This window comes from Mauremys mutica, chromosome 7 (genome assembly GCF_020497125.1).
Source record: "Mauremys mutica isolate MM-2020 ecotype Southern chromosome 7, ASM2049712v1, whole genome shotgun sequence".
Taxonomy (NCBI): Eukaryota; Metazoa; Chordata; order Testudines; family Geoemydidae; genus Mauremys; species Mauremys mutica.
The window spans coordinates 8,627,106-8,654,528 of NC_059078.1; the positions used below are offsets into that span (position 1 = coordinate 8,627,106).

General features: G+C 44.6%; 2 protein-coding genes across 6 annotated transcripts in view; both read right to left on the reverse strand.

Annotated features, from left to right (window-relative positions):
- The window catches only part of EOGT (EGF domain specific O-linked N-acetylglucosamine transferase), a 35,701-nt gene extending 17,058 nt beyond the window's left edge, over positions 1 to 18,643 (reverse strand). The window contains exons 1-7 of one of the 2 annotated variants that reach the window (XM_045025850.1): positions 18,544 to 18,643; positions 14,727 to 14,951; positions 6,123 to 6,223; positions 4,622 to 4,730; positions 3,738 to 3,832; positions 1,731 to 1,835; positions 98 to 204 (exon numbers count right to left, since the gene is read on the reverse strand). In XM_045025850.1, the coding sequence (XP_044881785.1) occupies positions 98 to 204; positions 1,731 to 1,835; positions 3,738 to 3,832; positions 4,622 to 4,730; positions 6,123 to 6,223; positions 14,727 to 14,936 (727 nt within the window). In that variant the 5' untranslated portion in view covers positions 14,937 to 14,951; positions 18,544 to 18,643. Of the gene's footprint in view, positions 1 to 97; positions 205 to 1,730; positions 1,836 to 3,737; positions 3,833 to 4,621; positions 4,731 to 6,122; positions 6,224 to 14,726; positions 14,952 to 18,247; positions 18,374 to 18,543 lie in introns of those variants that run through there. The other variant, XM_045025849.1, reaches the window with a different exon arrangement.
- A 3,782-nt stretch (positions 18,644 to 22,425) lies between these two features.
- Positions 22,426 to 27,423, reverse strand: part of TMF1 (TATA element modulatory factor 1) — a 32,351-nt gene continuing 27,353 nt past the window's right edge. For all 4 annotated transcript variants that reach the window (XM_045024096.1, XM_045024095.1, XM_045024093.1 and 1 more), the window contains one exon: positions 22,426 to 26,274. In XM_045024096.1, coding sequence (XP_044880031.1) covers positions 26,131 to 26,274 — 144 coding nt within the window. In that variant the 3' untranslated portion in view covers positions 22,426 to 26,130. The remainder of the gene's footprint in view (positions 26,275 to 27,423) is intronic.

The following is a 27,423-nucleotide window of genomic DNA, read 5'->3' on the forward strand; positions in this document are numbered from 1 at the left end:
TCACAATGAATTTCATACACACACACACCCTAAAAATGTAATGTAAATGGACACTACATTATCACACTGTATGACGCAGAAAAATAATATCTGTTACCTGCATCTAATTTCATGAAGTAAGTTGGCTTTTCAATAATAATGTCACATTTGCCATCTTCTATGGGTCTGAAGCTTAGTGGAGTATATGTCTGGAGTTCGGCAAACCTGAAATTATTCAATGACATTTAATGAGTTTTTAAGATAATGTGCCTGAATACAAATACCTATTACAATTCACCATGTACATTTCATCTAATAATGCTGCCAAAGTTTGATAAGGTTTGACAATTGAAAATAATTTTTAATTGTAACTGAAGGGTTTTAGATCATTAGCTTCAAAAGGTTAAAAACTCTGCCTTTGATCTCAGGAGCAAGCAGCATCTTTGATCTACAAATCAACCCAGAAAAGAACTGTGAAAAGAGTCTTTCCTTCCATCCATATTTCCTGGGTGCAGTTAATTTGAATACATTTCTGTCCAACTTATCGATGTGCATTTAAAAGGCATTTCACTACAGACCGCAATGCTTTGGCGAGATTAACGCCCGCAGGTGCAAGATTGATTAAGTCTGAAACCAATTAGGAGGATTCATTTTGCTGGTTGCATGTTGACGGCCATCTTTTGAAAATGGATCAGAGTTTCAGATGGCATTGAGATTACTGATTACAGTGGGGACAATGAGGTTACACATGGCCAGAGAGAGGAACCCAAGGGAACCCTAGTGAGGTCAGAGAAAGCACAAATGGAAGTGGACAAGGAGGGAAACTGAATCCTTAGATCCTACTTGATGTCTCCAGTAGCCTAAGCCCCATGAGCCTGAATCAGCTGGCATGGGCCAGCCACAGGTTTTTAATCGCAGTGCAGACAAACCCTATGTGACAGCAGCACTTCAAATGGCAACTGAGCAAGGTATCCCACACTACCTCACTCTACGATGGAGTGTCCTCACAAAACACTGCCCGGCAACAGTCCCCGAGCCCTGTAGATAGTTGCACCCAGCCCATAATTTCAAGCTCAAACTCCCTTTTGCAGGTACAGGAGTGTAAAGCACAGACATCAAGTAGGCCCCAATTCAGCAAAGCACTTATGCTCAAAGTATCCGGCTGACCCAGGTAATGGTGCTTTTCACCCCTAAATAGCAAACCACTGCACACGAAAGGAATGATCATTACTGCCTCATTCTACAGACGGGATAGCGGAGGTGCAGACAGGTTAAGTGCCAGTACTCAGACACACAGATAGGCAAAGATCAGAAGCCAGGTTTCTGACTCCCGGCACCGTGCTCAGTCCATTACTACTACTTCACAGTTTTGGTTTGTTTCAGAGTCTGTTTCAAGTGGATCCCGAACAAAATGACAGTGCTGCTTTTGAGTCAAGACGGGACAATACCCTTTTCTCCAACTAACTGTTGGATCAATACTTACTCAAACTTAACACTATGAGACATTTACAGTCTTTTGTCCACGTCAATGTTGAAAACAGCAGCATCAAATGTATGACCACATCGGGTTCTGCTATGTGTGGGATTCAATTTGTATTCATTTCTTATTTCCGAGAGTCAGTATTTCTCAGTATGAAATACATTAGCACGAAATGCCTCACTGAGAGCTGTTGATGCCAAAGAAAGGCAGACAGAGAAAGAAGAGTAAAAACCAACTCTAGCTCGGATACAGCTACAATTCCAAATCGTACCAAGACTGCAGAGGGCTCTTGCGCTGACCTTCAGCCATGAATGCTTGACTGTCAAAGTTACAATGACCTCCGATTTCTCCTTTCTGGAGAAAGTCTTCCTTGAATCTGATGTAAAGGAATAAAAACATATTAACATAAAGTACCTGGCCCCAGCATAGCAGTTCAAGAGGAGCCCAGCCCAAGACAGATCAGTACTGAGGTACACTGCAGTTCTACACGGGTAAGCCTGCACAGCAGCCAGCTCAGGCCAATGCACTTAGGTGCTAGGTCAATTCAGCAAAGTACTTAAACATGTACTAAAGATTCGGCACAAGTAGCCCCACTGACTTAAATAAGGCTACTCACATGCTTAACGTCAAGCACGTACTTAAGTACCTTGCTGAACTTGGGCCTTCGTTTCACTTTCTGAGCATTATATTCACCCACAAAAATCACTTAATACAAATTATCTATTTTCATATAGTACAAGAGGGTTGAAATTTACCAGGAAGTGATAGCACAGACTACAGAAAACCACTAGTGATTCTTCCAACACAAAATATCCTTGAGCCAATTAATACATTTCATACTATTACAAGAATTAAGATTGCATAGTATTTACCATTCAAAACAACATTCAAAAATATAGCAATACTGTACCTTGATTATCAGTAGGGAGATTTTCCAACTACTAACATTAAATTTTTTAATTGGGTTAAAATGTCTGTGCTAGTTAAAGGGACATCAGTAGCTTTTCTTTAAAGTCATGTATTCAGAGTAGAAATGTTTTCTATAACAAGTAACACCTAAGATTAACAGAAAAGATCCCCAAATTTTTCTCAATTTTTTAAATGTCTTTAATTTGTGCATGTAATGACACTGCCTATTCAATTTCAGAGTTTCCTCTTGTGCAATCAGTTAGTCCTCAATTCTGTAGTGAGTGCCATGTAGGTGGATCGCTGCCCCAACATGGAGCTCAGTACAGGAGATGGACATTAAGTGTTACTGTAATTACACAAACAAACGAAACTAAACAGTTTACCAAGAAATGACTAACAGGTGATAAAAGCATGTTACAGACATGAGTAGCATGTGTAATCTTGTCATAAGCATTCCGGTAGGTGCTCTAAGGAACCGTTAAAAGCAATCTCATGATCTGTCAGATTCTAATGATTTATTAAAATACATATTAATCATAAATTAACCCTTTAAAAAACTATTGATAAATGTAGCCTTACTAGTAAGTGTGACCAAGCACTTCATACAGCAATAGAGGCAAGAAAGATATATACATTTTTAAATAGGAAAATGTGATTGTGAACTCAAGAAATATTACGGGGGCTCAGGGCAGGTGTAGCAACAAACTATCTTGAACTCATTTTTTAAAAGTTGTCTAGATTTTAAGTTAACTGCATCCCTTTGAAATGATGTGCACTCTAAACATGCTTAATTGGTTACACTGCTTTTGCCAATGGTCAGATTTGTTACTTAAAAAAGGAGAGCTACATATTCCCCAAAATCAAATTGCTCTCAAGAGAAAAAAAAAAACAGATGTGGGTGGTCCTACAGTTTCTTTCCTTGAGAATTTCAATGAGTGGTGCTGCCATACATGGTAAATGCAACTCTCCAAAACTCCCCTTCCTGAAATCTACCCTTCTGATTGATATTCAATCTCCAGATCCTGCAAAGACTTGCATTATTTTACAAGTCATCCCACTGACTTCAGTGGGGACTACTCAGCATGCGTCAAGCACATGATTAAGTCTCTGCAGGATCAGGCCCCAAGTCTCCCCAGTATCAGAGGGGTAGCCGTGTTAGTCTCCCCAGTAAGCTGTCTGGTTTGCACCAGTGTAAATGCAGGAAGAACCTAGCACAATCAGTCTTTGGTTCTATAGGTTTTGAAACCCAGGTACCATGACGACATATGCACTAGATAACTGCAGAGAGGGAGATTTGTGAAATATGCATTTTGAAGTGTATTTTCCCTGGTGTTTCCTGGTATGGCTGGAACATAAGCAATTCAGAGACCTGTCATGGTTTCGCTTTGTGGTTCTTAAATCAATGTACAAGTTTGTCGCTCTACAATGCTGGAGGTACTGTGAGCAGGCCAGAGATGAATCACCCTGTGCAAAAAGAATAAGTAGGGATTGATTAAAATAAAATACTACTAGGAGCAGAAGAACATAAGAATAGCCACACCAGTAGTCCATCTAGCCCAGTATCCTGTATTCCAACAGTGGCTGCTGCCAGATGATTCAGAGGGAACGAACAGAACAGGGCAATTACGAGTGATCCATTTGTTCTCCTCCTCTCCCAGCTTCTGGAAGTCAGAGGCTTAGGGACACCCACAGCATGGAGATGTGTCCTTGACCCTATTGACTAATAGCCATTAATGGACCTATCCTCCATTAACTTATCTAATTCTTTTTTTGAACCCAGTTATACTTTTGGCCTTCACAACATCCCCAGGCAAGGAGTTCCACAGGTTGACGGCATTGTGTGAAGAATTACTTCCCTTTTTTCGTTTTAAATGTGCTACCTATTAATTTCATCAGGTGACCTCTGGTTCTTGTTTTATGTGAAGGGGCAAATAACACTTCCCTATTCACTTTCTCCACCCCATTCATGATTTTATAGACCTTTATCTTATCCCCACCTTGGTCTTCTTTTCCAAGCTGAACACTCCCAGTCTTTTTAATCTCTCGTCATACAGAGGCTATTCCATACCCCTAACATTTTTATTGCCCTTCTCTGTACTTTGTCCAATTCTGAAAGATCTTTTTGAGTTGGGGCGACCAGAAGTGCACACAGTATTCCAGGTGTGGGTGTACCGTGGATTTATGTAGTGGCATTATGCTTAAAAACTTATGAAGACTGCATTGTTTATCTTATAAGTATATCAAAACACCTACCTTTGCTATAGGCTTGCAGTGGGTTTTCATTTCATCCAGCCTTTCCTTAACATAACCAAAGTCAGCTTGTTTCCAGAATATCTGCTGAGCTGTCTCAATGTCATTAGCCCTGATGCATGAAAAAAAATTCAAGGACCTTCATTTAATGCATTTCAGCTTTTTGAAGAGGCTCTTTAATTCAAACTGCAGGAGGATGCCTGAGAAATTAGTTTTATTTATCCTCATCTTCTGAGAGATCTCAAAACTAGCCAGGCAAATTAGACTGGCAATAAGGTGACAGTAATTAGCCATTGGAACAATTTACCAAGGGTCATGGTGGATTCTCCATCACTGACAATCTTTAAATCAAGATTGGATGTTTTTCTAAAAGATCTGCTCAAGGCTTATTTTGAGGCATTTCTATGGCCCTGCATTATGGAGATCACAACAAGGCCTTAGAGTCTATCAATTTATGAAAGCAGAGCTACAAAAAGCAATATCTAAGCCTCTTGTAACCAATGCAATTGGTGGCTAATGGAAGGTAACTTTATGTTTTTAATTCCTACAATAGACAATCTCAGAATAGACAGAATAAAAATAGGACAGTAAAAATGAGAGATACACAAAAAGGACACAAAGTAAATGGAAAGAATGTTAGTTATGATGCCACAGATCCTGCAAAACGATCCCTGCTGTATGGATCCAGCACTGAGAAGGACAAACAACGTCCTCAGGCCAAATTTCAACAGAAATCAAAACTGCAGGTTTTGTCCTTAGACTGTGCATCATAGAGACTGGGTGGAGACCATGGTCCATAACTGAAAATATCATTCCCCTAACCACAGAAGGAGTCTGACAACCATCTTATAGAGTAGGCTCTCTCTCCTCACAAGCTGAAGTTATTAATACATAAACCAGAACAGAAGAGCCAGCCAGTGTATTGTTTTCATCTCCATTCAGTTTCAAAACAGGAAACATATCAGCTGGACAGCCAAAAAAATCAAGTTCTTTTTTCTTTTTTTAAGCTATGAAAAAGATACTTGAATTTAAGGCTGTATTATAACAAACTAGCCCAGGGGTCGGCAACCTTTGGCACACAACCCATCATGGTAATCCACTGGCGGGCCGCGAGACGTTTTGTTTACGCAGCTCCCATTGGCTGGGAACAGCAAACCTTGGCCACTAGGAGCTGCGGGAGGGCATGCCTGCGGATGGTCAATGTAAACAAAATGTCTCGCAGCCCACCAGCAGATTACCATGATGGGCTGCATACCAAAGGTTGACGACCCCTGAACTAGCCAGTCTGCATAAATATCATGACATGAAGTACTTCAAATAACAGTTTTTTTCCTGAAAAAGTTCAATGTTATGCAGGTTTCCATGAAGAAAATCACAGTATCCTCCTTTAGACAACACTGCACTATGCCTTGAAACAAGTAAGTTAACTCAATATCCAAAATAAACATTAGTGTCCTATGTTAGGGACACGCTGCACTTCTATACATTTAAAATGGAAACTTACCATCCCGTTTCAACATAATCACACATTGGGTAACCAAACCTGTATTCCGGCTTGCAGGATCTCTCATAGCCCCAGCAGGATTTTAGATTCTTCAAGTATTTCTGTAACACAGGAGATCCCCATTGAGAACTGTTGGCTTATTAGGTTATATTTCAGCAAATTTCAGCTGACTTCCAAATAACGGTTAGCTAACACCCTGTCTCTTTGAAATCAGCCTTGCATAAAAAGCTTTCAATTTTACGTTTTCTCACGCCGCATTATCACAAGGAACTGCTTAGATTACCTGTTTACATCTTGGGTGCCAGTCTTGCAAACACACACACACTTTTATGCACAAGTATTATTCCCATGGACTTCAATAGGACTATATGCATGAGCTGGACATGTACATAGTACTTGTAAGATTAAAGCTTTAGCACTTGAAATTTCAATACACCTGACATAAGTCTGGAGGTGACAAGCAGACTATACCAGCCTGGTAGCAAGTCTAGAAACTTTTTAATAACTGTATTTACTATACAGAGCTTCTTTCACATGTCTGAACATGCTGTTCAGTGTACACAAGCCTGTTTCTCTTCTGGCTATATGGTAATTGTGATGGGGATTTCTGGGAGGGGAACGATTTGGGGTGGGGTTGAGTACTTAGGCTCCCAACCCCCCTCCTTTTTCCCAGGGGCAAAAAGGGATTTCCCCCTTTACACTGGGTTTGTGCCCCTTCTTCTGTGGCTTGTGCTCATTGGACATCTGGGCTTGCTCAAAAGGGATCAGCCAGAGTGGCCATTTCTAATACCGATTTTAAAGGTTTATCCCACATGCTACTTCTTACTTTTTGCTCAGGAACATTCCTTGAGTATATGAACGAAGTGATCAAGCAGTTAGTCATAATCCTCAGCCCCCTTCCCTTTTACCCATCTTGTCCTGAGGTCATACATCTTATAAGCATATTCACTAGGACTCATGCCAACACTCTTTTTAAGATTTCTAAATTTCAAACTATACACATCTGGAGTAATTTGAAATGTTTGTAAAATGGCTCTCTTACATTCAAAGTATTCCAAAGCTTCCTGAATTGGCATTTCATTAAATACATTTAAAGCTTTACCACACAGTTTTGTAATCAGTGTGGAGACCTTCTTGTCCCCAGGAATATATGAACCTCACATAGCTTTTGAAAAGTGGTAAGGTATTCCTCAATGCAGTCTCACAGGACAACTGCAGGACACAACTTGTCCAAGCTGAGGGTTCCTTGAGTGGAGAGAAATGTTGGTAACTCTGGGATCTTTCCATGTTTTCTATCAGGTCCCGATTATCTATCAGGTTCCTCTCCTTTTCTTTCTTCTTCAGCCTCTGTCTTTCAGCTCCACGGCTCTTTTATGAGCTTCAGTTTCTTGTAGTCTCAGCTCCATGGCTCGCCTGTGGGCTGCTTCCAGTCTCATTTCTGCCTGCCATTTCTGGTATTCGCAGTCGTGCTCTCTTTCTTCTGCCTCCAATCTAGGTAATTGTAGCTTTGCAATTGTTTCAGTGATGCTCATTTTTATGCTGTACTGTTTCTATTTCAATTACCCGAAATAAACAAACAGAAAATAAACTAACTTTTTCTGACTGTTCCCAGTCATACCTGGGAACAGTCACTTAAAGTCGCTTAACCAGTGCTTAAAGTGTAAACCTCATTTGAAATAATGAGCTATGCACACACTCTGCTTGCTGCGCCACTGTGACATACCCAGGGTACAATCTGGGCTGATAAACAGCTGTGTCACCTCTGCTCTCTAAGGCCTGGTCTACACTAGGACTTTAATTCGAATTTAGCAGCGTTAATTCGAACTAACCGCTCAACCGTCCACACCAGGAAGCCATTTAATTCGAACTAGAGGGCTCTTTAGTTCGAATTTGGTACTCCACCCCGACAGGTGGAGTAACGCTAAATTCGACATGGCTAGCTCGAATTAGGCTAGGTGTGGATGCAAATCGAACTTAGTAGCTCCGGGAGCTATCCCACAGTGCACCACTCTGTTGACGCTCTGGACAGCAGTCGGAGCTTGGATTCTCTGACCAGCCACACAGGAAATGACCCGGGAAAATTTGAATTCATTTTCCTGTCTGGGCACTTTGAATCTGACATCCTGGCTGGACATCGGGGCGAGCTCCGCAGCACCTGTGTCAGGAGTCTACCCTCACTTGAAACTGGGCGGTTTCAAAGTGAGGACCCGCATGTCTTCCCCCACCCCAAAATCCTAGGGTAGGTCTCCCCTTCGGCTGCCACCACCCGGTCAATTCCGTGGGCCAGGACACCCCTGTTTCCCCCCTTGGGAACACAGATCAATTCACAGAGGAGGAACCTTCCCCCTCCCCCCTGATTCAACTCCTTGAATCTCACACACACAGGGAAGCAGCCCACTTCCCCCTCCCCTTCCCCTGAATTTCCCCAAGGGAAGGAATTAACCAAGTCCAAAGAAAAGAAAAGAATTTATTAAAGAATAAAAAGAAAAATACAGAATCTCTATGAATCCAAGCTGGACACTCATAGGGTATAACCTTATCAATCTCTGGAGAGAATCCCCTCTCCCCCTTTTCTCAGTAAAAGCAATATCAGCAAACAGGAATAAATTATTTCCTTTAGCAAACACACAATTGCCAATATAGAAATCAAATCATAAGACTAATTCACCTTTCTAATTAATACTCACTATTAATTAGTAGAAACTACTCCAGGAGAACTTGGAGACATGACTGTCTTCTGTTAAATCCAAAACCAGTTCTCACACAGACAAAGGCTTCCCTCCACAGAGATTTGAAAAAATCTTATCTCTGATTGGTCCTCTGGTCAGGTGGTCACCAGGTACTACATGTTAACCCTTTCCAGGGAAAAGAGACCTTAACCCTTATCTGTTTATTTATGACAACCTGCAACGATGCAGAGCTCTCCAGCAGAGGAGTCCGGCCAATCCAAGAATAGAAAGAGGTCCCCAGCATGGACAGACCGGGAAGTCCTGGATCTGATCGGTGTGTGGGGCGAGGAGTTTGCTGTCGGAGCTGCGCTCCAACAAGCGGAATGCAAAGACCTTCGAGAAGGTCTCCAAAGCAATGATAGAGAAAGGATACAGCCGGGATGCAATGCAGTGCTGCGTGAAAATCAAGGACCTGAGACAAGGCTACCAAAAAGTCAGAGCGGCAAACGGACGCTCCGGAGCCCAGCCCCAGACATGCCGCTTCTACGAGGCACTGCATGCCATTCTAGGTGGGTCTGCCACCACTGCCCCACCAGTGACCGTGGACTCAGTGGATGGCATAGTGAACCTGGACAGTTCCTCCTCGATGTTCGCCGATGGGGAAGATGAGGAAGGGTCTGTGGAGGACGGCGCAGGCGACAGCGAACACAAAACCGCTTTCCCTGACAGCCAGGATCTCTCAGAGATCCCCTACCAACCCTCCCCGGCCGTTAACCCGGACTCTGAATCAGGGGAAGGATCAGGCGGTAAGTGCTCTAAACATGTAAACATTTATTTTTTATAAAACAGGTATAAAAAAATAGAAATACTATATATAAAATTTTCAATGAAAAACTATATGAAAAGTAGGTCCACACATATAGGGATTGAACAATAATCCTCCAGGGACAATTCAAGAAAGGTCTCATTTAGGTCCTCGAAAAGCCTCCGCAGGAGGTTCCTGGGGAGAGGTGCCTTGTTGGGTGCTCCGTGGAAGCACACTCTTCCGCGCCAGGACATCCTTATGTAGATGGGAATCATCGCCTCCACAAGCATGGCCGCATATGGTCCTGGTCTCTGCAGGGCTTCCCTTAGCATCCGCTCTTTGTGACTCCGAGGGACCCGCCTCAGGGTGATCTCGTTCATGAAATGCTGCATCTAATTAGGGCAATTAGTGTATTGTTACTGTTGTGAATGGTTGACTTTTACTTTGCATAACAATGACCCTCGCTTAACAGCCACGTGTTGTAGGCCACAAAGGAAAAGCATACATTGATCTTTCCCGTGCACTGGCGGGAGTGGCTGGAAAAGGGTCAGAGTATATGATTTCCAGATTGCCTTTAGTGGGAGGGCACAGCTATCCATTAACTGATAAGCAGAATGTACTGTAAGGCTTACCAGGACTGTCTGCTAGACGGATTCAGCTGTCTCTCCCCACTTGTCCGCTCTCCTGTGCAATGCCGCAGCCAATGAGAGCGTATTCCGAAATCTCAAACTTGTCCTGAGATCTCGTGAGACTTGTTGCCCTGTATGGTCTTGTTCAGAGAAACTGACTAGACTGTGTTCACTGTTCGCAAACATGTATCTGTTCAAGGAAATCAGTTACTTTTCCCATCACACAGCTTCGGCTCTTTCCCGGACTGCCCCGGCATCCCCCTCGCAGAGGCTGGCGCAGATTAGGCGGCGAAAGAAAAAGACTAGGGACGAGATGTTCGCGGAACTGATGGCCTGCTCCAGAGCCGAGGCGGCAGAGCAGAGACAGTGGAGGGAGACCCTATGTCAACAGCATCGCACACACATCGAACGGGAGGACAGGTGGCGGCAGGAAGACCAGCAGGCGACTCAAACGCTGCTTGGGCTAATGAGGGAGCAAACGGACACGCTCCGGCGCCTTGTTGATGTTCTGCAGGACCGCAGGCAGGAGGACAGAGCCCCCCTGCAGTGTATCTGCAACCGCCCTCCCCCGCCAAGAAGTCCTGCCCCCCCCACCCAAAAGTACAAGACGGAGGGGCGGTAGGGGCCGTGAGAACTGTCACTGCACCACTGCATAGCGCTAATGTACCACACTCCTCTCACGCTATAAATTTGTAGAAGTGCTTCCCTTATAGGCTCACCCAGTCCCAAATCCAAGTTTCATCCCCCCCACTGTGTATTAGATTATTAAAAGCTGTTTGCTGTTATTCACTGTTTCGGTCACGTCTTTCGTGTCAGAGGATTTTTTTGTGTATGGGGGGGGAGGGGATTTATAATTGCACGGTATAGCCTACATTACCAGGGTACAGACTTGGGGGCATGATCAACTGCAGGGCACACACACACTGCAGTCAGTAGGCACCAGGGTCACTCTGTGTGGTGTATGCTGCCCCGGGTCATTCTGTGATGTGTATGCTTGTCCAGGGTCCTAGCGCCTGCCACCCCCTTAATGTTAAGGCACGCTGCCCTTACCATGCACTTCCACCGTAGCAACGAGCCTCTCCGCTGCCCTGAGCCCCAGCAAGAGCCCTCATCCACGGACAGATACTCACCCTTCCCCCACACCCCTCACCCCTTCCTACGCCCAAACCCACAGCCCACTGCCGTCATCCAAACCCCTATCCAAAGAAGGCACCACTCGCCCCTTCCTGCAAACCCACCCCTTCCTGCAATCCCTCCCCTCCATGCACAACCACTTGCAACCGTCCCCCACCCCAGAGACCTATGTAGGAGCAGGAGGATGTCATTCCTCTATGGAACAAGCGGTCTGTACATCAGTGCACACCGTGCCCAGCACAGTATGCGTCCATGTTTCAACACCTGAACAGAAATGCAAAGTAAAACAAACATTTATTAATAATGAGTGTAACAATTAATTTGCTTTAAAACGTGCTTTGGAAGTGGGGGAAACTTGGAGAACGGGGTATGTAACCGCAGATCTCACTCAACACAGAGACACAGGCCCAGGGTCAGTTTCTCTTGAAAGCAAGTGGAGAGTCATAGGTTACCCTGCTCTCTGAGGAAACTTGCTTTCAAAGCCTCCCGGATACACAGCGCTTCCTGCTGGGATATTCTCTCGGCACGGGTGTCTGGCTGAGCGTAAACTGCAGCCAGGCTATTTGCCTCAACCTCCCATCCGGACAAAAAGGTCTCACCCTTGCTCTCACAGAGATTGTGTAGCACACAGCAAGCAGCAATAACTACGGGGATATTCTTTTCGCTGATGTCCGAGCGAGTCAGTAAGCTCCGCCATCTCCCCTTGAGACGTCCGAAAGCACACTCCACCACCATTCTGCACTTGCTCAGCCGGTAGTTGAAGAGTTCCTTCTCTCTGTCCAAGGCGCCTGTATAGGGCTTCATGAGCCAGGGCATTAGCGGGTAGGCTGGGTCCCCGAGGATCACTGTAGGCATCTGCACATCCCCAACCGTTAGTTTGTGTTCCGGGAAGAAAGTACCTGCCTGGAGGCGTTTAAACAGACCAGAGTTCCTGAACACACGCGCGTCATGAACCTTGCCCGCCCACCCAACGAAGATGTTGGTAAACCGTCCCCTATGGTCTACCAGTGCTTGCAGCACCATTGAGAAGTAGCCCTTTCGGTTAATGTACTCGCTGGCCTGGTGGGCTGGTGCCAGGATAGGGATGTGAGTCCCATCTATAGCCCCACTGCAGTTTGGGAATCCCATCGCAGCGAAGCCATCTATGATGTCCTGGACGTTTCCGAGAGTCACTACCTTTGAGAGCAGTTGCTCAACGATTGCGTGGGCTACTTCAATCACAGCAACCCCCACGGTAGATTTGCCCACGCCAAAGTGGTTCGCTACTGACCGGTAGCTGTCTGGCGTTGCAAGTTTCCAGAGGGCTATGGCCACTCGCTTCTGCACACTCAGGGCTGCTCGCATCCGGGTGTCCTGGCGCTTCAGGGCAGGGGACAGCAAGTCACAGAGTTCAAGGAAAGTGCCCTTACGCATCCTGAAGTTTCGCAGCCACTGTGATTCATCCCAGACCTGCAGCACTATGCGGTCCCACCAGTCCGTGCTTGTTTCCCGGGCCCAGAATCGCCGTTCCACACCATGAACTTGACCCATTGCCACCATGATCTCCACGGCGCGGCATACCCTGCTTTGTGAGAGGTCTGCGCCACTCTCCTCACCGCGCTGCCGGAGCCTCCTCGCCCGATTTCTCAGCAGCTGACTGTGGAAGAGGTGGACGATAAGGTGCGAGGAGTTGACAACGGCCATAAGTGCAGCGATGATCGCAGCGGGCTCCATGCTCGCAGTGCTGTGGCGTACGCGCTGTAACTGACAAGAGAAGAGCGCGAACAGATTTCCCGCCGGAGCTTTCAGGGAGGGAGGGCGTGATTGACGGTTCAATGACAACAGTTACCCAAAAGCACCCTCGACACATTTTTCCCCCAGGAGGCATTGGGAGCTCTACCCAGCATTCCAATGGGCAGCGGGGACTGCGGGAACTGTGGGATAGCTTCCCACAGTGCACCGCTTCCAAAGTCGACGCCAGCCCCGTTACTGTGGACTCAGAAATTCGAATTAGTGTATTTACTGTGGATACACAAATTCGACTTCATAAGGTCGAATCCACAAATTCGACTTAAGTAGATTCGAAATAGTCTTGTAGTGTAGACAAGGCCTAAGCTAAAGTGCCTTTTATACTGCATTACTGTGAGAGCTACCCCTCCTGGTCTGCTCACACACAGCCTCCAGCCTGTAAGTTACTTCCAGTTAGACTGAGTGCTGCAGCCAGCCTCTTGAATTACACTGCAGAGCTACACTAGCAAACTCCCAGTCCCAGACTTTCCCCAGAAATGTACATCTTGTGCTGCCCAGCTCTCGCCTGGGTAACACAAGCTCATATATAGGCCATCATTTTATTAATAGAAAATGATATGCACAAATCTGGTTATCCCAAATGGAGTTTCCCAAACACTTCAGTTCAAACACACTGGTTTAGATAAAAACAAGTTTCTTAACTACAAACAGATAGATTTTAAGTGAACATAAGTAATGAGGCACAAAAGTCAGAATTAGTTACAAGGAAAATAAATGTAAAATGCAACTAATACCTAACTAGAATGAATTCAAAGTAGGGTCTCTCTCTCACCACGTTTCAGCTGTCCTACTGGCTGAACTTCTTTCAGACAGGATCCCTCCCCCAGTCCAGTGCTGCTTCGTTTGTTCTTCAGGTTTCATGGATTCCATGGGCAGAGAGAAAGGGAGGAATGATTTGGGGCATCTGCCCTCCTTTCACATAGTTCTTTCCCTTTTTCGAAAAGCACCTCTAGCTGAGGTTCAGGAGACACAAAGTCTGTGAGGATGGGAACCCAAAGCTGTTTCTTTTTAAGAGGTAGATTTTTCTCCCATGTCCCTTTTCCTGCCAATGAATAGCCACTTAAGCAGGTGATGGCTCATTTGACCATGCTGACATCTGGCTGAGGTGTCATCTTGTCTTTTTGTCTCTGAGAAACTGGTTTGGCTGCTTCCCAGATTTGGAATACGTCTTAGTAATACCATACAGTGGAGTCCTATAACTTTACATACAATGTTGCCACACACATTTTATCAGGACAATATCGACCAGCGAGTTATGAGTTTTCAAATGATACCTCACAAGGCACAGTTGTACAAAGATTATTATAATAGTGTGCAAGGGGTGAATACAGACCATCACAGTAATTAACAAAAAACTCTGTATATATCAAATCCTTCCCCCCGCGCCTCCCCCCCCATTCTTGTGACAGTATGGGAGTCAGGAAAGAGCACTGCTTAGTAGTTTTAAGGAAGAGCTATTCTAACCCCAGAGATGACCAACCCATTGGCAAACAGACCAACTTATTACCATCTTTAACTTCTATGATTCTAAGAATAAGCAACCCCAAAATTACATTTGAGTAAACATAGAAATACCTACTTTATATGGGCAATGAGAGTCCTGCTTACAGACTGTGGCAATATGCCGATTGTTGTGCAGAAAGTATGGAATATGCTCTTCCGGTACATTGATACTTTTGTAGCTATATAATGGCACTTCTGGAATGTTTTTGATTTCAGTAAGATTTTCATCTTGGGCATTAGCCAGGATTTCTTGAAGCAGAACTCCAAACGCAAGCAACATTAGCATGGCAGCCAACTAGTCCTGCAGTTAAGAAGGAAAGACAGTAACATAACATATCTATTGGTCAATATTCTGTCAAATAAATACACTTTCAGTATTTTGTCTTGGACCATGCAGCTTTTTCCTAGGAGGGCAAACTTGCACTGAGATTAATTCGTACAGTCTCTGATTTGTCTGAAAAATTAATCATTAGTCATGAAGGGTTATTAAGCACTGCCAACTCAAATTCAACGTGAAATGGGTGTGTTGCCTTTCACCAAGTCCCAAGGAATCCCGAGTGTCCAAATCAGGAAACTATATATAGACTATATTGTATCTGGACTGTAGGAAGAACTTGTTTTACAAAACTGCCTACATTTTTTGAGATTATAAATAATAAACTTTTAAAAAATAGGGATGTTGGAAAATACAAATTGTTTCCTTGCACAAAGTGGGAATGCATCAGCCAGTTGAATGGCAATATATACTATCTCTGAAACATTACAAGCAATCTCAATGTGGCATCTAAGTTTCTGAATGCATCAGTCTGGTTATGTTTTATTAACATTACACATATTTTTCCCAAGGAGTATATTATAACAATGTAACATACATATATCCAGTCTTCAGATCAAGAGTGGATGCATTTCTAGAAGATACATTTTAATGGTCAAACAAGTTATTAGGCTCAATACAGGAGTAACTGGAGGAAATCCCGTGGCCTGTGTTACACAGGTCAGACTAGATGATATAATGGTCCCTTTTGGTCTCAAAATAAATGTATCTGTAACCCACTAAAGCTATTAGCAATATTCCTATGATGCAGTCAGTTACTTGCCTATCTACTCAAGGAGAACTGCTCTAGATTTTCTGGCTACAGGGAAGAATTAAATACATTTTGCATAGAAAATCTCACATACAAAATCACAAACCTTGAGAATATTCAATAAGCAGAATTGTCAGTACATTTTTAATCATACACCTGTAGCTGTTAAAACTGTGCACACAGCCCAATCTATAGCTTTAAACATCGCCCTTCCCAGCCTCGCCGAGTCGTACTCCTATTGCTGAAAAGCTTTCAGTTAGAAAACTTAAAGAAAGTTAAAGAGCTTTCAGATCTTCCCCTTTCCTACAGCATTTATTACCATGGTTATCTAAGGGTCTTCAGAAAACCAACGAAAAACCAAGAGTCAGCATTAGTACGAGCACCCTTTTCCTCCTCAGAGATCTTCAAACACAAAACCAGCTCCCTACTCTCTACATCGGAGATGAACTCTCTAACCGCAGCTCCCTTTTCTACAGTTACAAGTCTCCAATGGATCAATACAACTACATTTTGAGGGACATTCAATTCTGAGCCTGGAATTTGCTCCTACAATCATAATTGGTGATCACAGTAACTCATGCTCACGAATGAATGACAAAATATAGATTGCAACTGCTTGCAGTAGAACAGCTACATTCTGTAACAAGCACATTAGTTAACTGTGAGGCAAAATTAAATGCTGCTCTTAAAAATGAGGCCGGTCTTTCAGCACAGAGGGGTTTGGGACTCTGTAACCAGACAAGACACAAGGAATAGAATTTTGAAGTTACCTGTTGCTAAATTCAAGATATCAGAAGTGGAAAATGTGGTTAGCACAGCTCCATGCAAACTCAGTGAGTCTTTTCAGGCAGATAAATGCATAGGCAATATCAATTCATGGAGCCTTTCACAGAGTACAGGTTACATGTCCTGAGGTAAGGCATGGGCAGTTGTGCCAAGTGCCTTAGATAGCTGTAGAACCCGACTGCCTCTAGGACAAATTTGATGTCCAGGAAAGTAATGGGAAGCTAGTGTGTGCAAAAATGGTACTTCCTCTCAACCGCCACAAACCCAGAGGGGAGGAAATTCAAGTAGCCCTGTCATGCTAGCTGATGCTTTAACTGAGTCAAGGTTTACACCCTCAAACTGCTTTAATCCTGCCTCCCCCTAGAGCTGGATGAACAATGACCTGGAAGGCCACTTTACAGCCCTTTCTTTGACACCAGGGGAGGTCCGGTGCGGCACAGGGAGAATGGAAGAGGATTCTCCAGCTTTGCTACGGGGTTAATTCTCTGCACAGTCCAATTGGATAACAGAGAAGAAGCAGTCCTTAGGGTAGAAGGGGACGGTAGATAACACAGCTCCTACAAATGTACAATAGCCAATACAATTTCAATAACATCCTCCCCAAACTCGGAGAGGGAGATGCCAAGGGCCAGACCCCCAAGTTGAGCCAGTTCCTCTTACGCACACACTTCCAGTAAGGGGCGGGGAGGGGACTGTGTGCGCATCCAGCCTGCAGCGGGGGAGGAGCGAGGGTGGCAGAGCAGCACCCAGCCAGCCCGTGCAACAGGCAGCACCCAGTGAAAGAGGAGAGAAGAAATGCCCCAAATCAGCCACCCTGTGCCCCAGCACACCCTGAGACAGGCACCAGGGTACACCGAGCAGCCCTCTCCCAGCTCCGGGGGGAACACATCAAGCAGCCACCCCCGACCCCCCGAGAAGTAGGCACCACTCCTCCCCCGCCCCCCGGGAGGGCACCGAGCAACCCCCTCCCACCCCAAGCAGCAGGCACCAGCCCCGGGAGGGCGTGCACCGAGCGGCCCCTCCCCCCGCAGCAGGCACCAGGCCGGGGGGAGCACCGAGCAGCCCCCCTTCCCCCCGCAGCAGGCACCAGGCCGGGGGGAGCACCGAGCAGCCCCCCTTCCCCCCGCAGCAGGCACCAGGCCGGGGGGAGCACCGAGCAGCCCCCCTTCCCCCCGCAGCAGGCACCAGGCCGGGGGGAGCACCGAGCAGCCCCCCTTCCCCCCGCAGCAGGCACCAGGCCGGGGGGAGCACCGAGCAGCCCCCCATCCCCCCGCAGCAGGCACCAGGCCGGGGGGAGCACCGAGCAGCCCCCCTTCCCCCCGCAGCAGGCACCAGGCCGGGGGGGAGCACCGAGCAGCCTCCCCCCCCAGCAGCAGGCACCAGGCCGGGGGGAGCACCGAGCAGCCTCCCCCCCCAGCAGCAGGCACCAGGCCGGGGGGGAGCACCGAGCAGCCTCCCCCCCCCGCAGCAGGCACCAGCCCGGGGGGAGCACCGAGCAGCCCCCCTTCCCCCCGCAGCAGGCACCAGCCCGGGGGGAGCACCGAGCAGCCCCCCCCAGCAGCAGGCACCAGCCCGGGGGGAGCACCGAGCAGCCCCCCCCGCAGCAGGCACCAGCCCGGGGGGAGCACCGAGCACCGAGCAGCCCCCCCCGCAGCAGGCACCAGCCCGGGGGGAGCACCGAGCAGCCCCCCCCCAGCAGGCACCAACCCCCCCCCGGCTCTCCCACCTGGAGCTGGACGGTGCCGCTGCCCAGCCCGGCCGCTCCGCCTGGGCTCCCTGCCGCAGCCGGCGCCGCACGGGGAGCGGAGGGCGGAGCCCTGCCCGGCTGGCTCCGCTCACCGGAAACCAGCCCCGGGGAGGGGCGGCGAGGAGGCCGGACGGGCCGGAGGTGGAGCCGCCCCTCACCCGGGCCTCTGGCCGCCCGGCGTCCCGCCCAGCGCCGCCAGGGGGCGCGCGGGGAGCGGGGCAGCCGGCGGGAGCGGGGCCCCCGTGCACTGAGTCTAAAGCCCGACGCGGCCTTACCTGCCGCACGCTCCCGCGGAGCCTGGGACTCGCCTCGCAAATCGGACTGACTCCGAATCCTGCACCTGTGACACCGCCGGGATGGGCTGTCGTCACCGCCCCGCTGTCACCCGCGGCTGGGCCGCCCGGCCCGGGCAGGGCTCATGCTTTTGAGGGACTTGGCCACTTCACTTGTGAATGGTGCTGCGGGGGCGTCCTGGGACCCCCCCCCCCCCGGGCCTGGCTGCGGTTAGCGAGGCCTTGTCCAAACCATAAACGGTCCCACTAACTATACTCTGTACAGCGTTAAATCACTGCCAGGCGCATGCAGTTACACATGGCTCCGGAGACAGCAGCCTTTGGAAAGGGGGGTTTTAAAAAGGTCCGGGGGGGACTCAGGAGAGGCAGCCGTCCAGCTCAGCAGAGACAAGAGCTGGCAGAGGGCAGAGCCCAAAGGGTTGTAACATCGCCTCGAAATGCGACGGATGCGGCAGATTGTCTCTCTTGTTCGCATCTGGTGTAAAATCAGCGGAGTAAATGCTTTACCTCCCAGGACACAAACCCATGGTCTCTCGAGACTGGGGTGACCAGACAGCAAATGTGAAAAATCGGGACAGGGGGTGGGGGGTAATAAGAGCCTATATAAGAAAAAGCCCCCAAAATCAGGACTGTCCCTATAAAATCAGGACATCTGGTCACCCTTCTCGAGACTGAAGGATGCCTATTACTACCTATGAGAAAGGGAATAAACTGTACTTGAATAAGGGACCTTAATATCGCTCGAACTCAGGGGTGGGCAAACGTTTTGGCCTGAGGGCCACACTGGGGTTGCAAAACTATATGGAGGGCCGGGTAGGGAAGGCTGGGCCTCCCCAAACAGCCTGGCCCCCCGCCCCCTATCCTCCCCCTCACACTTTCCACCCCCGACTGCCCCCTCAAAACCCCCAGCCCATCCAGCCCCCCCCTGCTCCCTGTCCCCTGACTGCCCTGACCCCTATCCACATCCCCTCTCCCTGAGAGCCCCCCCCCGGGATTCCCACACCTATCCAACCCCCCCCCGTTCCCCATCCTGACTGCCCTGACCCCTATCCACACCCCCACCCCCAGACAGGCCCCCTGTGACTCCCACGCCTACTCAACCGCCCATTCCGTCCCGATTGCCCCCCCCCCAGAACCTCTGCCCCATCCAACCACCCCCTGCTCCCTGTCCCCTGACTCCTGGGACCCCCTACCCCTTATTCAGCCCCCCTCCCTTACCATGCTGCCCCGAGCAGCAGGAGATCACAGCCCCGCTGCCCGAGAGGAGCAGCAGGCCAGAGTGCTGTGGCTGTGGGGGGACAGAGGGGGAGATGCCAGGGGCTAGCCTCCCCGGCCAGGAGCTCAGGGGCTGGGCTGGGCAGTGCCGTGGGCCATAGTTTGCCCACCTCTGCTCTAACTGCAGCCACTTTAGTTGTTGTACAGGTATAACTGTCAGTATAAATCCACACCCCTAACATAGCTGTACCAGTACAAAGTGCAGTACATAAAGCAGGCTTTTTCTGTACACTTTATCAGCTCTTGGAGCTTGTTTGCGGTTGTCATGCTCAAAGCCCATAATGATCAGACTAATGCATTGGAGAATAGGAGCGTAAGTAACTTTTTTTTTTGGGGGGGGGGGGAAGAGCCTAGAGTTAAAAATATGTATTGAATAGCACTTTAATGAATACTTTTGTACCATGACTAAATTTGTGCACCTTTAAACAAAGTGAGATAAATAAGCTTCTGTTCCAGACTCAGTGTCTTATTAATGCAATCACTAAATTTTGAAGGGAGCTTGAGCTCCTCCCCAGTTATCTGAACCATGATTAAGGTTTACTTTGTTATTTTTGATAAATGTCAAGTAACTATACACCTTCTCATTTGTCTCATCTACCCATTGTGTCTTTTTTTAGCTCTTTACCATGTTTGTATAGCATCTAGTCCACCGGGGCCCTGACCTCAACAGCTAGGTGCTACTGCAATATAAATGTTAAATGCTTTTAAAAATCTGTTTATATTTCAGACCTTCCAATTATCTTCCCTTTACCTATGTAAAAAGCAGAACATAAATGAAGTACTAGAACAGAGCTATTCTCCTGGTGTGCTTAGGATAGGGTGGTCTTTTCAGTATGTACCGGAAAAGGGCCTTTCCTACCATGGTCCAACAGGAAACGTACCCATTTAAAACACCATTGTTTTATTTCCTTCAATCTTGAACTTATTTCCCTACTTAGATACAGCTTCTGCTTTAGTCAAAGGGCAAACTCCCATTAACTTTAATACGCACAGCTTCTCAGTGGCCAAAATGCAACCTTTTTATTTTCAAAAGCCATTCTAATTACCGCAGGGTAGGGCTGGATTTTGAGGCAGGCAACTGCCTGGGGTGCCGGGCTTAGGGGGCACCAGGTTTAGGGGGCGCAAGATTTGGGGTGCTGTTTTTGTTGCTAGTGACAAAAAGGAAAATAGAATGTTGCTACCAAAGAAATGTCGGAAAACTTAGGAGTTGAGCCAGTCTTCAAGGAAACTTGTATTCATCAGAAGAGGAGACCGGTTGGTTACGAGGACAGAGATAAAGTGATGGGAAGCTTAGAAGAAAAATTCAAGATGGAGGTTTTTTGCTTGCTTGTTGACACTGCTCAAGTGTCCATCAAAGAAAGGTTTGGACACAAAGCACCATGAAAAGACCTAGGGTTTTTTGTATGACCTTATTAAGCTACCGGCGGACAGGAAAACACTTGAACAATTGTCTGGATCTTCACCGGAGGCTGACGCATGGGGAAATAAAGACCTCCGTCTTGAATTGGACAACATCCGTTACATTTTGCAATGTGGGAAGCACTCTCCACTCCAAGTTCTCCCATTCATTCACAATGCAGAGCTGAAGGCCACTTTTCCTAATGTGTGGATAGCTTTGGGGATTCTGCTGATGCTGCCGTTCACAGTAGTGAGTGGTGAGCACAGCTTTTCGAAGCTCGGGCTAATTAAAACATACCTGTGATTGACGATGGCCGAGAGAATGACATCACTTGCTATTTTATTGCTTGAAAATGCCATTGGCCAGTCTTCGGATCTCTCTGATGCTGTGCTTCAGTTTGGAAGGGCAAAGGCGAGAAAAGTGACTTTTGGAACGAAAGGACTAGGGTTAACATTCTAAGTCACCTACAGTAACATTATTTAATACTGGTCCACCCAATGTGGGTGCACAGTTCAATTTATTGATGTTAGTACATTTCAGTTATTCTTAAAATTAAAAAGTTTCTATAAGTTTAGAGGAAACAAAATTCCCATAGGAGCTGAGCCCCTCAAATCTTTTAAATATAAATCATTGCAAGACCCCTGTGAGGTAGGAAAGTGCTATTATCCCCATTTTACAGTTGAGGTACTGAGGCAAAACCATTGATTTGTTCAGGGTCACATGGGAAATCTGTGGCACCACAGGGAACCGAATCCAGCTCCCCCAAGTCACAGGCTAGCACCCTAACCACTGGACCATCTGTCTTCCCATCTCTATTCAGCAAAACACTTAAGCACAAATTTCAGTCCCATTAATTTTAATAAGCTATTTGATAGATATTTTACATTTACAGCCTAAAGGGAAGTTAGTCCAAACCCTGCATTATCTTAATCCTAGAACAGCATTAAAATTCAGAACTACATTTGGTAAGCCATCCTATTGTGCCTAGATATTGGTGCACAAACAAAAATTGCAAGACCTACCAGTGTTCTGAAACCCTGGTTCAATTCAATGTTCATTTTTTGAGGGCTGCTAATTTAAATTAGCAAAGACATTTTCTTTGCAGGCTGCCATGTTGATATTTGCAAAGAATCACCTATCTTCAATTAGTTTTCAGTCTTCAGTTATTACAGAAAACTAGGAACACTCTATTAGCTTCAATTTTTATTTTACCCAGCCCCCTTTTTATACAGGTTATTTACATTATTTTACAATCAGAATTCAAATGTTCAATTTTCATAGTATATTAATCCATTTTCGGTCTTATATTCAAGATAGTTGTAGCCCTTTACAAAACATAACCATAACAAAAACAGTCTCATAACAGGACAAATTAACTTTTCTGTAGTGAAAATAAAAATTGTTACACATATACAGGTAGATAGCATTTGGAACATCTACTCTGGTTGTTCATTAAGGATGCAATGCAATGCAATGCTCATTAAAGTAAATGAGTGTTGGACTGAACCTTAATTTCTCCCTATTAAACCACCATGGGGCTAATCCGAAGTCAATAGGGGTCTTTCCATTGCCTTCAGTGGGCTACAGAACAGGCCCCATTTGAAAAATGTACTTTGAGCAAGTCTTGAAATGGTAATGTTTCTTCACACTCATATAGTACTTATTACTGGAGACTAACAGATACAGACAAAATAGTTATTCTTTGGGTAATATTTTGATCTATTACTTTGAATAGAAGTTAGACCTTTCCCAAATCTTTTTATAATCCCTTTTCCCAAAAAATATTTCTCTTAGACAGACAATCTCAACAACAGCATTGCATCTAAGGGACACTGGCATATTAAAATGTTTTAAAGAAACAACTGTAACAATGTTTCACCCAAGATGATTAAAACAAAGAACTTTTAAAATGTAGTGGTGAAAAGTAAAATTTTCACCATGTATGTTATTTACTTTTTAAGTTTCACAAGGCTTTGATGATTAGACTGTTTCATTTTCTGATTTTACTGCACTATTATAGCAAATGGTTTCACTGCAGGAGAATGGCTGAATGCAAGGAAAAAGCCATCTTGTCACTGAATTCAAAATATTTATAAAATCTCTGTCAAGTTTTGTAAAACAAATTCTGGGCCTGAAATACATGACATATATCACTTTAGAGCTAAAACCAATGAAGAAACAGTGAGTGTAGAACGTACACTACTTTTTCCCATTTATTCAAGCGCTTCATTACTGAAAAGAACATATGACAAATATTTGCTATTAGTGAATAGAGCAGTTGCTATATCTGTTCTTCTGACTGAAAATTACCCTCTCATATTTTAAGCATGGAATGTTCTCTTAGAAAAGCACCTGCAATCATATGTGAAATAAAAATGCCAAGCTAGATGCATCTCTCTCAGGAGTAGTCCTTGACTTGTCTACTAAGAATAAATCACTATTAATTCATCTTATTTTTAGATACTTATTCATTCCTTTTACTAGATGAGTGTTGTCTCATTAGTAATGGGACACTGCTATATGAAAACAATTCTTAACTGGTGCCCTAAACTAATTTTAACTCTACTAGAACACTGGTTCCATTACAAATGGCTCAATTTTTAAATATTTACACCTCAGAATTTAAAACGATTCAACCTTAGATTCAACCCGTAGATGATTCACCTTCTGCAAAATAAGCTTAGATAAAATTTTTAGTCTACATTTTGTATTTACCAGCAATTGAATGTCATTTTAAGAAAGCAAAATCTTAGTTTGTCTTTTAGTATAAGAACTATTAGTTTCCAAGAGGAAATAAACTATAAAGATTCACTACCCACAAGAATACAAATTCCTTTATTTGACCAAAACAGCTAATTTAAATTGTTTAAAAGTTACTATAACAGATGCAGGCCTTTATAACTTTTAGCATCCTTACAATTCTCTATTGCTTTATTAGAATCCTCTGAATATTTCACTCTAAATCTTGCTGCTAACATTGGAGATTTTTTGCTGCAGTGCAAATCTGCAGAGATGTTATCTGTTTGAAAGTGTAAATTGCACCAGTGCAATCGTCATTTTATACATGTGTAGCTACATCAGTGTAGAAATACTTAATGCAGGCAGACCCTGAGAAGGAAAGCCCTACTACAGAAGTATCTCTCTAGAAGAGGCTGATTCCTCAGGGCTTGTCTACACTTAAGTTGCAGCGGTGCAGCTGCACCGCTGTAGCACTTCAGTGAAGATGCAACCTATGCCAACAGGAGGGCTTTTCCCGTCATGTCAGTAATCCACCTCCCCAAGAGGCAGTAGCTATGTCAACGGGAGAAGACCTCCCATTGACATAGCGCTGTCTACACAGGGAGGTAGGTCAGTATAACTGTGTCGCTCAGAGGTATGGATTTTCCACACCCCTAAGTGACGTAGTTATAACCAATATAAGTTTCTAGTGTAGACCAAGCCTCAGTCAAGTCTCCATGTCCCATTAAGTCCAACTAATGCTAAGCTGTAACACATTAAGGATTATTCTCTGACACTTAATATGCATTTGTAACTTAACAGGAAGAGAGATATGTACAAGACTCAAATAGATGAATCTCTCAGATTGCAGGCAGTGGTATGATAAGCAGTGAATTTCATATGCAGCAAAGTTCACACTATAAGTATCCATCACTGCTACAAATCTGAGATGCACTGAACTATTTGCTGTCTGGAATGCAAAGAGGAAGAAGGCAAGCTAATTCTCAGCACTCCCAAGGGTCTGATTCAGAAGTTCCCTCTGACACATGACCCCAAAAGTAGCTCTTCTACATAGCTTACTGTACGATGTTATCTGATTCCTAGCCAATGCCTTTCCTAAATGGGAAACTGGAGATCTTTTCTAACAACTGCAGGCTATCTTAAAAATACTACATCAGAATCCACTTTTAAAAATATACAAAGATAGACAGAATAGCTACAGAAGAGCAGCAGCAATTATTTTGTGTCAAGAGAATTTCATATATCTATCTGTTTTTGTTGGAGTTTTGCTGTTAAATAGTACTGTTAAGAAGCAGCACCCAAAACTACAAGAACCAAAAGAATTGTCTTGCTTATTGCAGTTGAAGTTAGTTCCATTTAGAGTTACAGGCCAAATGGCCCCATTATGCTTCAGGAATGCAGCACAAAGAATATTCAAGATGGAATAGTAGGTTAAAGAACAAGAGTAGTAGTCTTGAGTCAATCTCCTTGCTTTGGGGAGTGAAGATAAAAGATGTTATATGAAGATAAAATTTTGTCTATAAACATGAAATTGTTACTCTTGTATGTTCAAAATCTCCAAAGTACAAATCAGAAATTTTCACTTAATAAAAAAAAGCTAAGCCTGAAATATCTACCCCCTTTAGTTTCACACTGCAAGTCACTGCTATTTATAGTCATGTTAAAAAAAATATTATTTGTACTATAAAATTATAGAAAAAATATCCAGGATATTAAAAAAATCATTCAACATAAACTCTGATCTGTACCCATGAAAGTGTGTAAAACAGTAATCTGAAAATTATCACGGGCTGTTCTAATAAAGCCTCATGCTACAGTATCCTTACACCTTCCAGTGCTGTATGGTTAGGTAATATCACATGAGTCAAATAATCTCTGTGCTGTCTGTACATAATGGTCCACCGTTTGGTTAAACTTAAATAAAGAGAAGGATGGTTTTTATTTAAACACATTTTAAATAATGCACAAATAATTTAACTGCCAACAGTACTAAACACTGTTAAAGTGTAATGATTTTTCCCCCCACATAAGAACTCTACAATATAATCCCATTTTTATAGTACATTTTTTTACAAGGCATTTGAATTCTGCATTTACATAAACATCACTCTTTACAGTTTAAAGTCATTGTTGGAAAGTTACAGTTTCAGCAGGAATTAGTTGTGTCTTTGTTTTAAAAGTTCATCTATCTGAGTCTTGTACATATTTTTCACATCTTCAAGATCCAGTCGAAGCTCTTCGGCCTCTTCTGCTTTCTCTCCATACATCTGAAGAATAGTATTGTATCTTTGATCCAAATCCTAGAACAACATGGGCTTTTGGTTATTTGGCTGTTTCCCCAATTTAAAAGCAATGCCACATATTTGTTTTCATTATTTGTCTAAACACATTGCCTATAGTGCTTTAAGTATTAAAAAAACTGAAAAGTTAAACCAATGCTAACCCATATAAACATACTGCATTGTGTGCTCTTGGGAACCGTGAAAGGAAGCAAATTCCAAAGGCAGGATTTTTAACTACAAAGAGCAATAGCATAAATCTTCAAATCAGTTTCAGTTGCTGTGGTAGGGTATAGGGTGAGGGCGTAAAATTTTCATAAACGACTAACTTTAATGCCCAAGTCTCTATAGAAAATAGGCACTTTTTGCAAGTTTTCACTGATATATCAGATAACAGGCCCCAGACCACTACGGGTTTTACAGAAGACCACTAAGATCTTGAAATATAACTGAAGGCTTAAACACAGAGGTTGGCTGCTCATAGCATTCCATTCAGCAGGTGGGCAGCTGTAGTTTCTATATGAATTTCAGAGTAAAATAATCTGGAAAGGTCCACAAATTATCATCTAATGAAAGGGCATCTACTTCATGACTCAGGTCACTTTAAATTATAATATTCAATTTTAACACTCTCACACCCCCCAGATTTTACAAGCGCTTGTACACATGAAAGCCTAAAATGGTTTCAGAAGCATTTTTCCTTCATTTTTGCATAGTACAAAGCAGTCTGAAAACTGTGCAATTGTTAATGTTCATAACTTAAGATGAGTCAAGGAGAGAATATTCAGCAAACCATCACTAGATTTTGTTGTAGGAAGAAGCTTAGAGTCAAAAACTTTCTGGTTTGAAAATGTAACATGCTGCACATATAAAAAAGAATAATTTTCCAGAATGAGATAACTGCAATTCAAAAGATTTGCATGTTATTTCTCTTTTAAAAAAAGACCCAAGTTAAGTAATAAGAGTGGATTAAAATCTGCAATATTTATTTTATTAATTCCACCAGTATCATGATCAGACGGGATCATAAACCTTTTCTGTGATAGGTTATGTTTTGCTAAACTCATAAGAATTGGAGTATTCCATATGCTGGCTCTCAAGGCTTCCAATTCACTCAAAAATTATGAGCTCCAGGCTACATGTTTGGAATGCTCTGAGCACAAAAATATG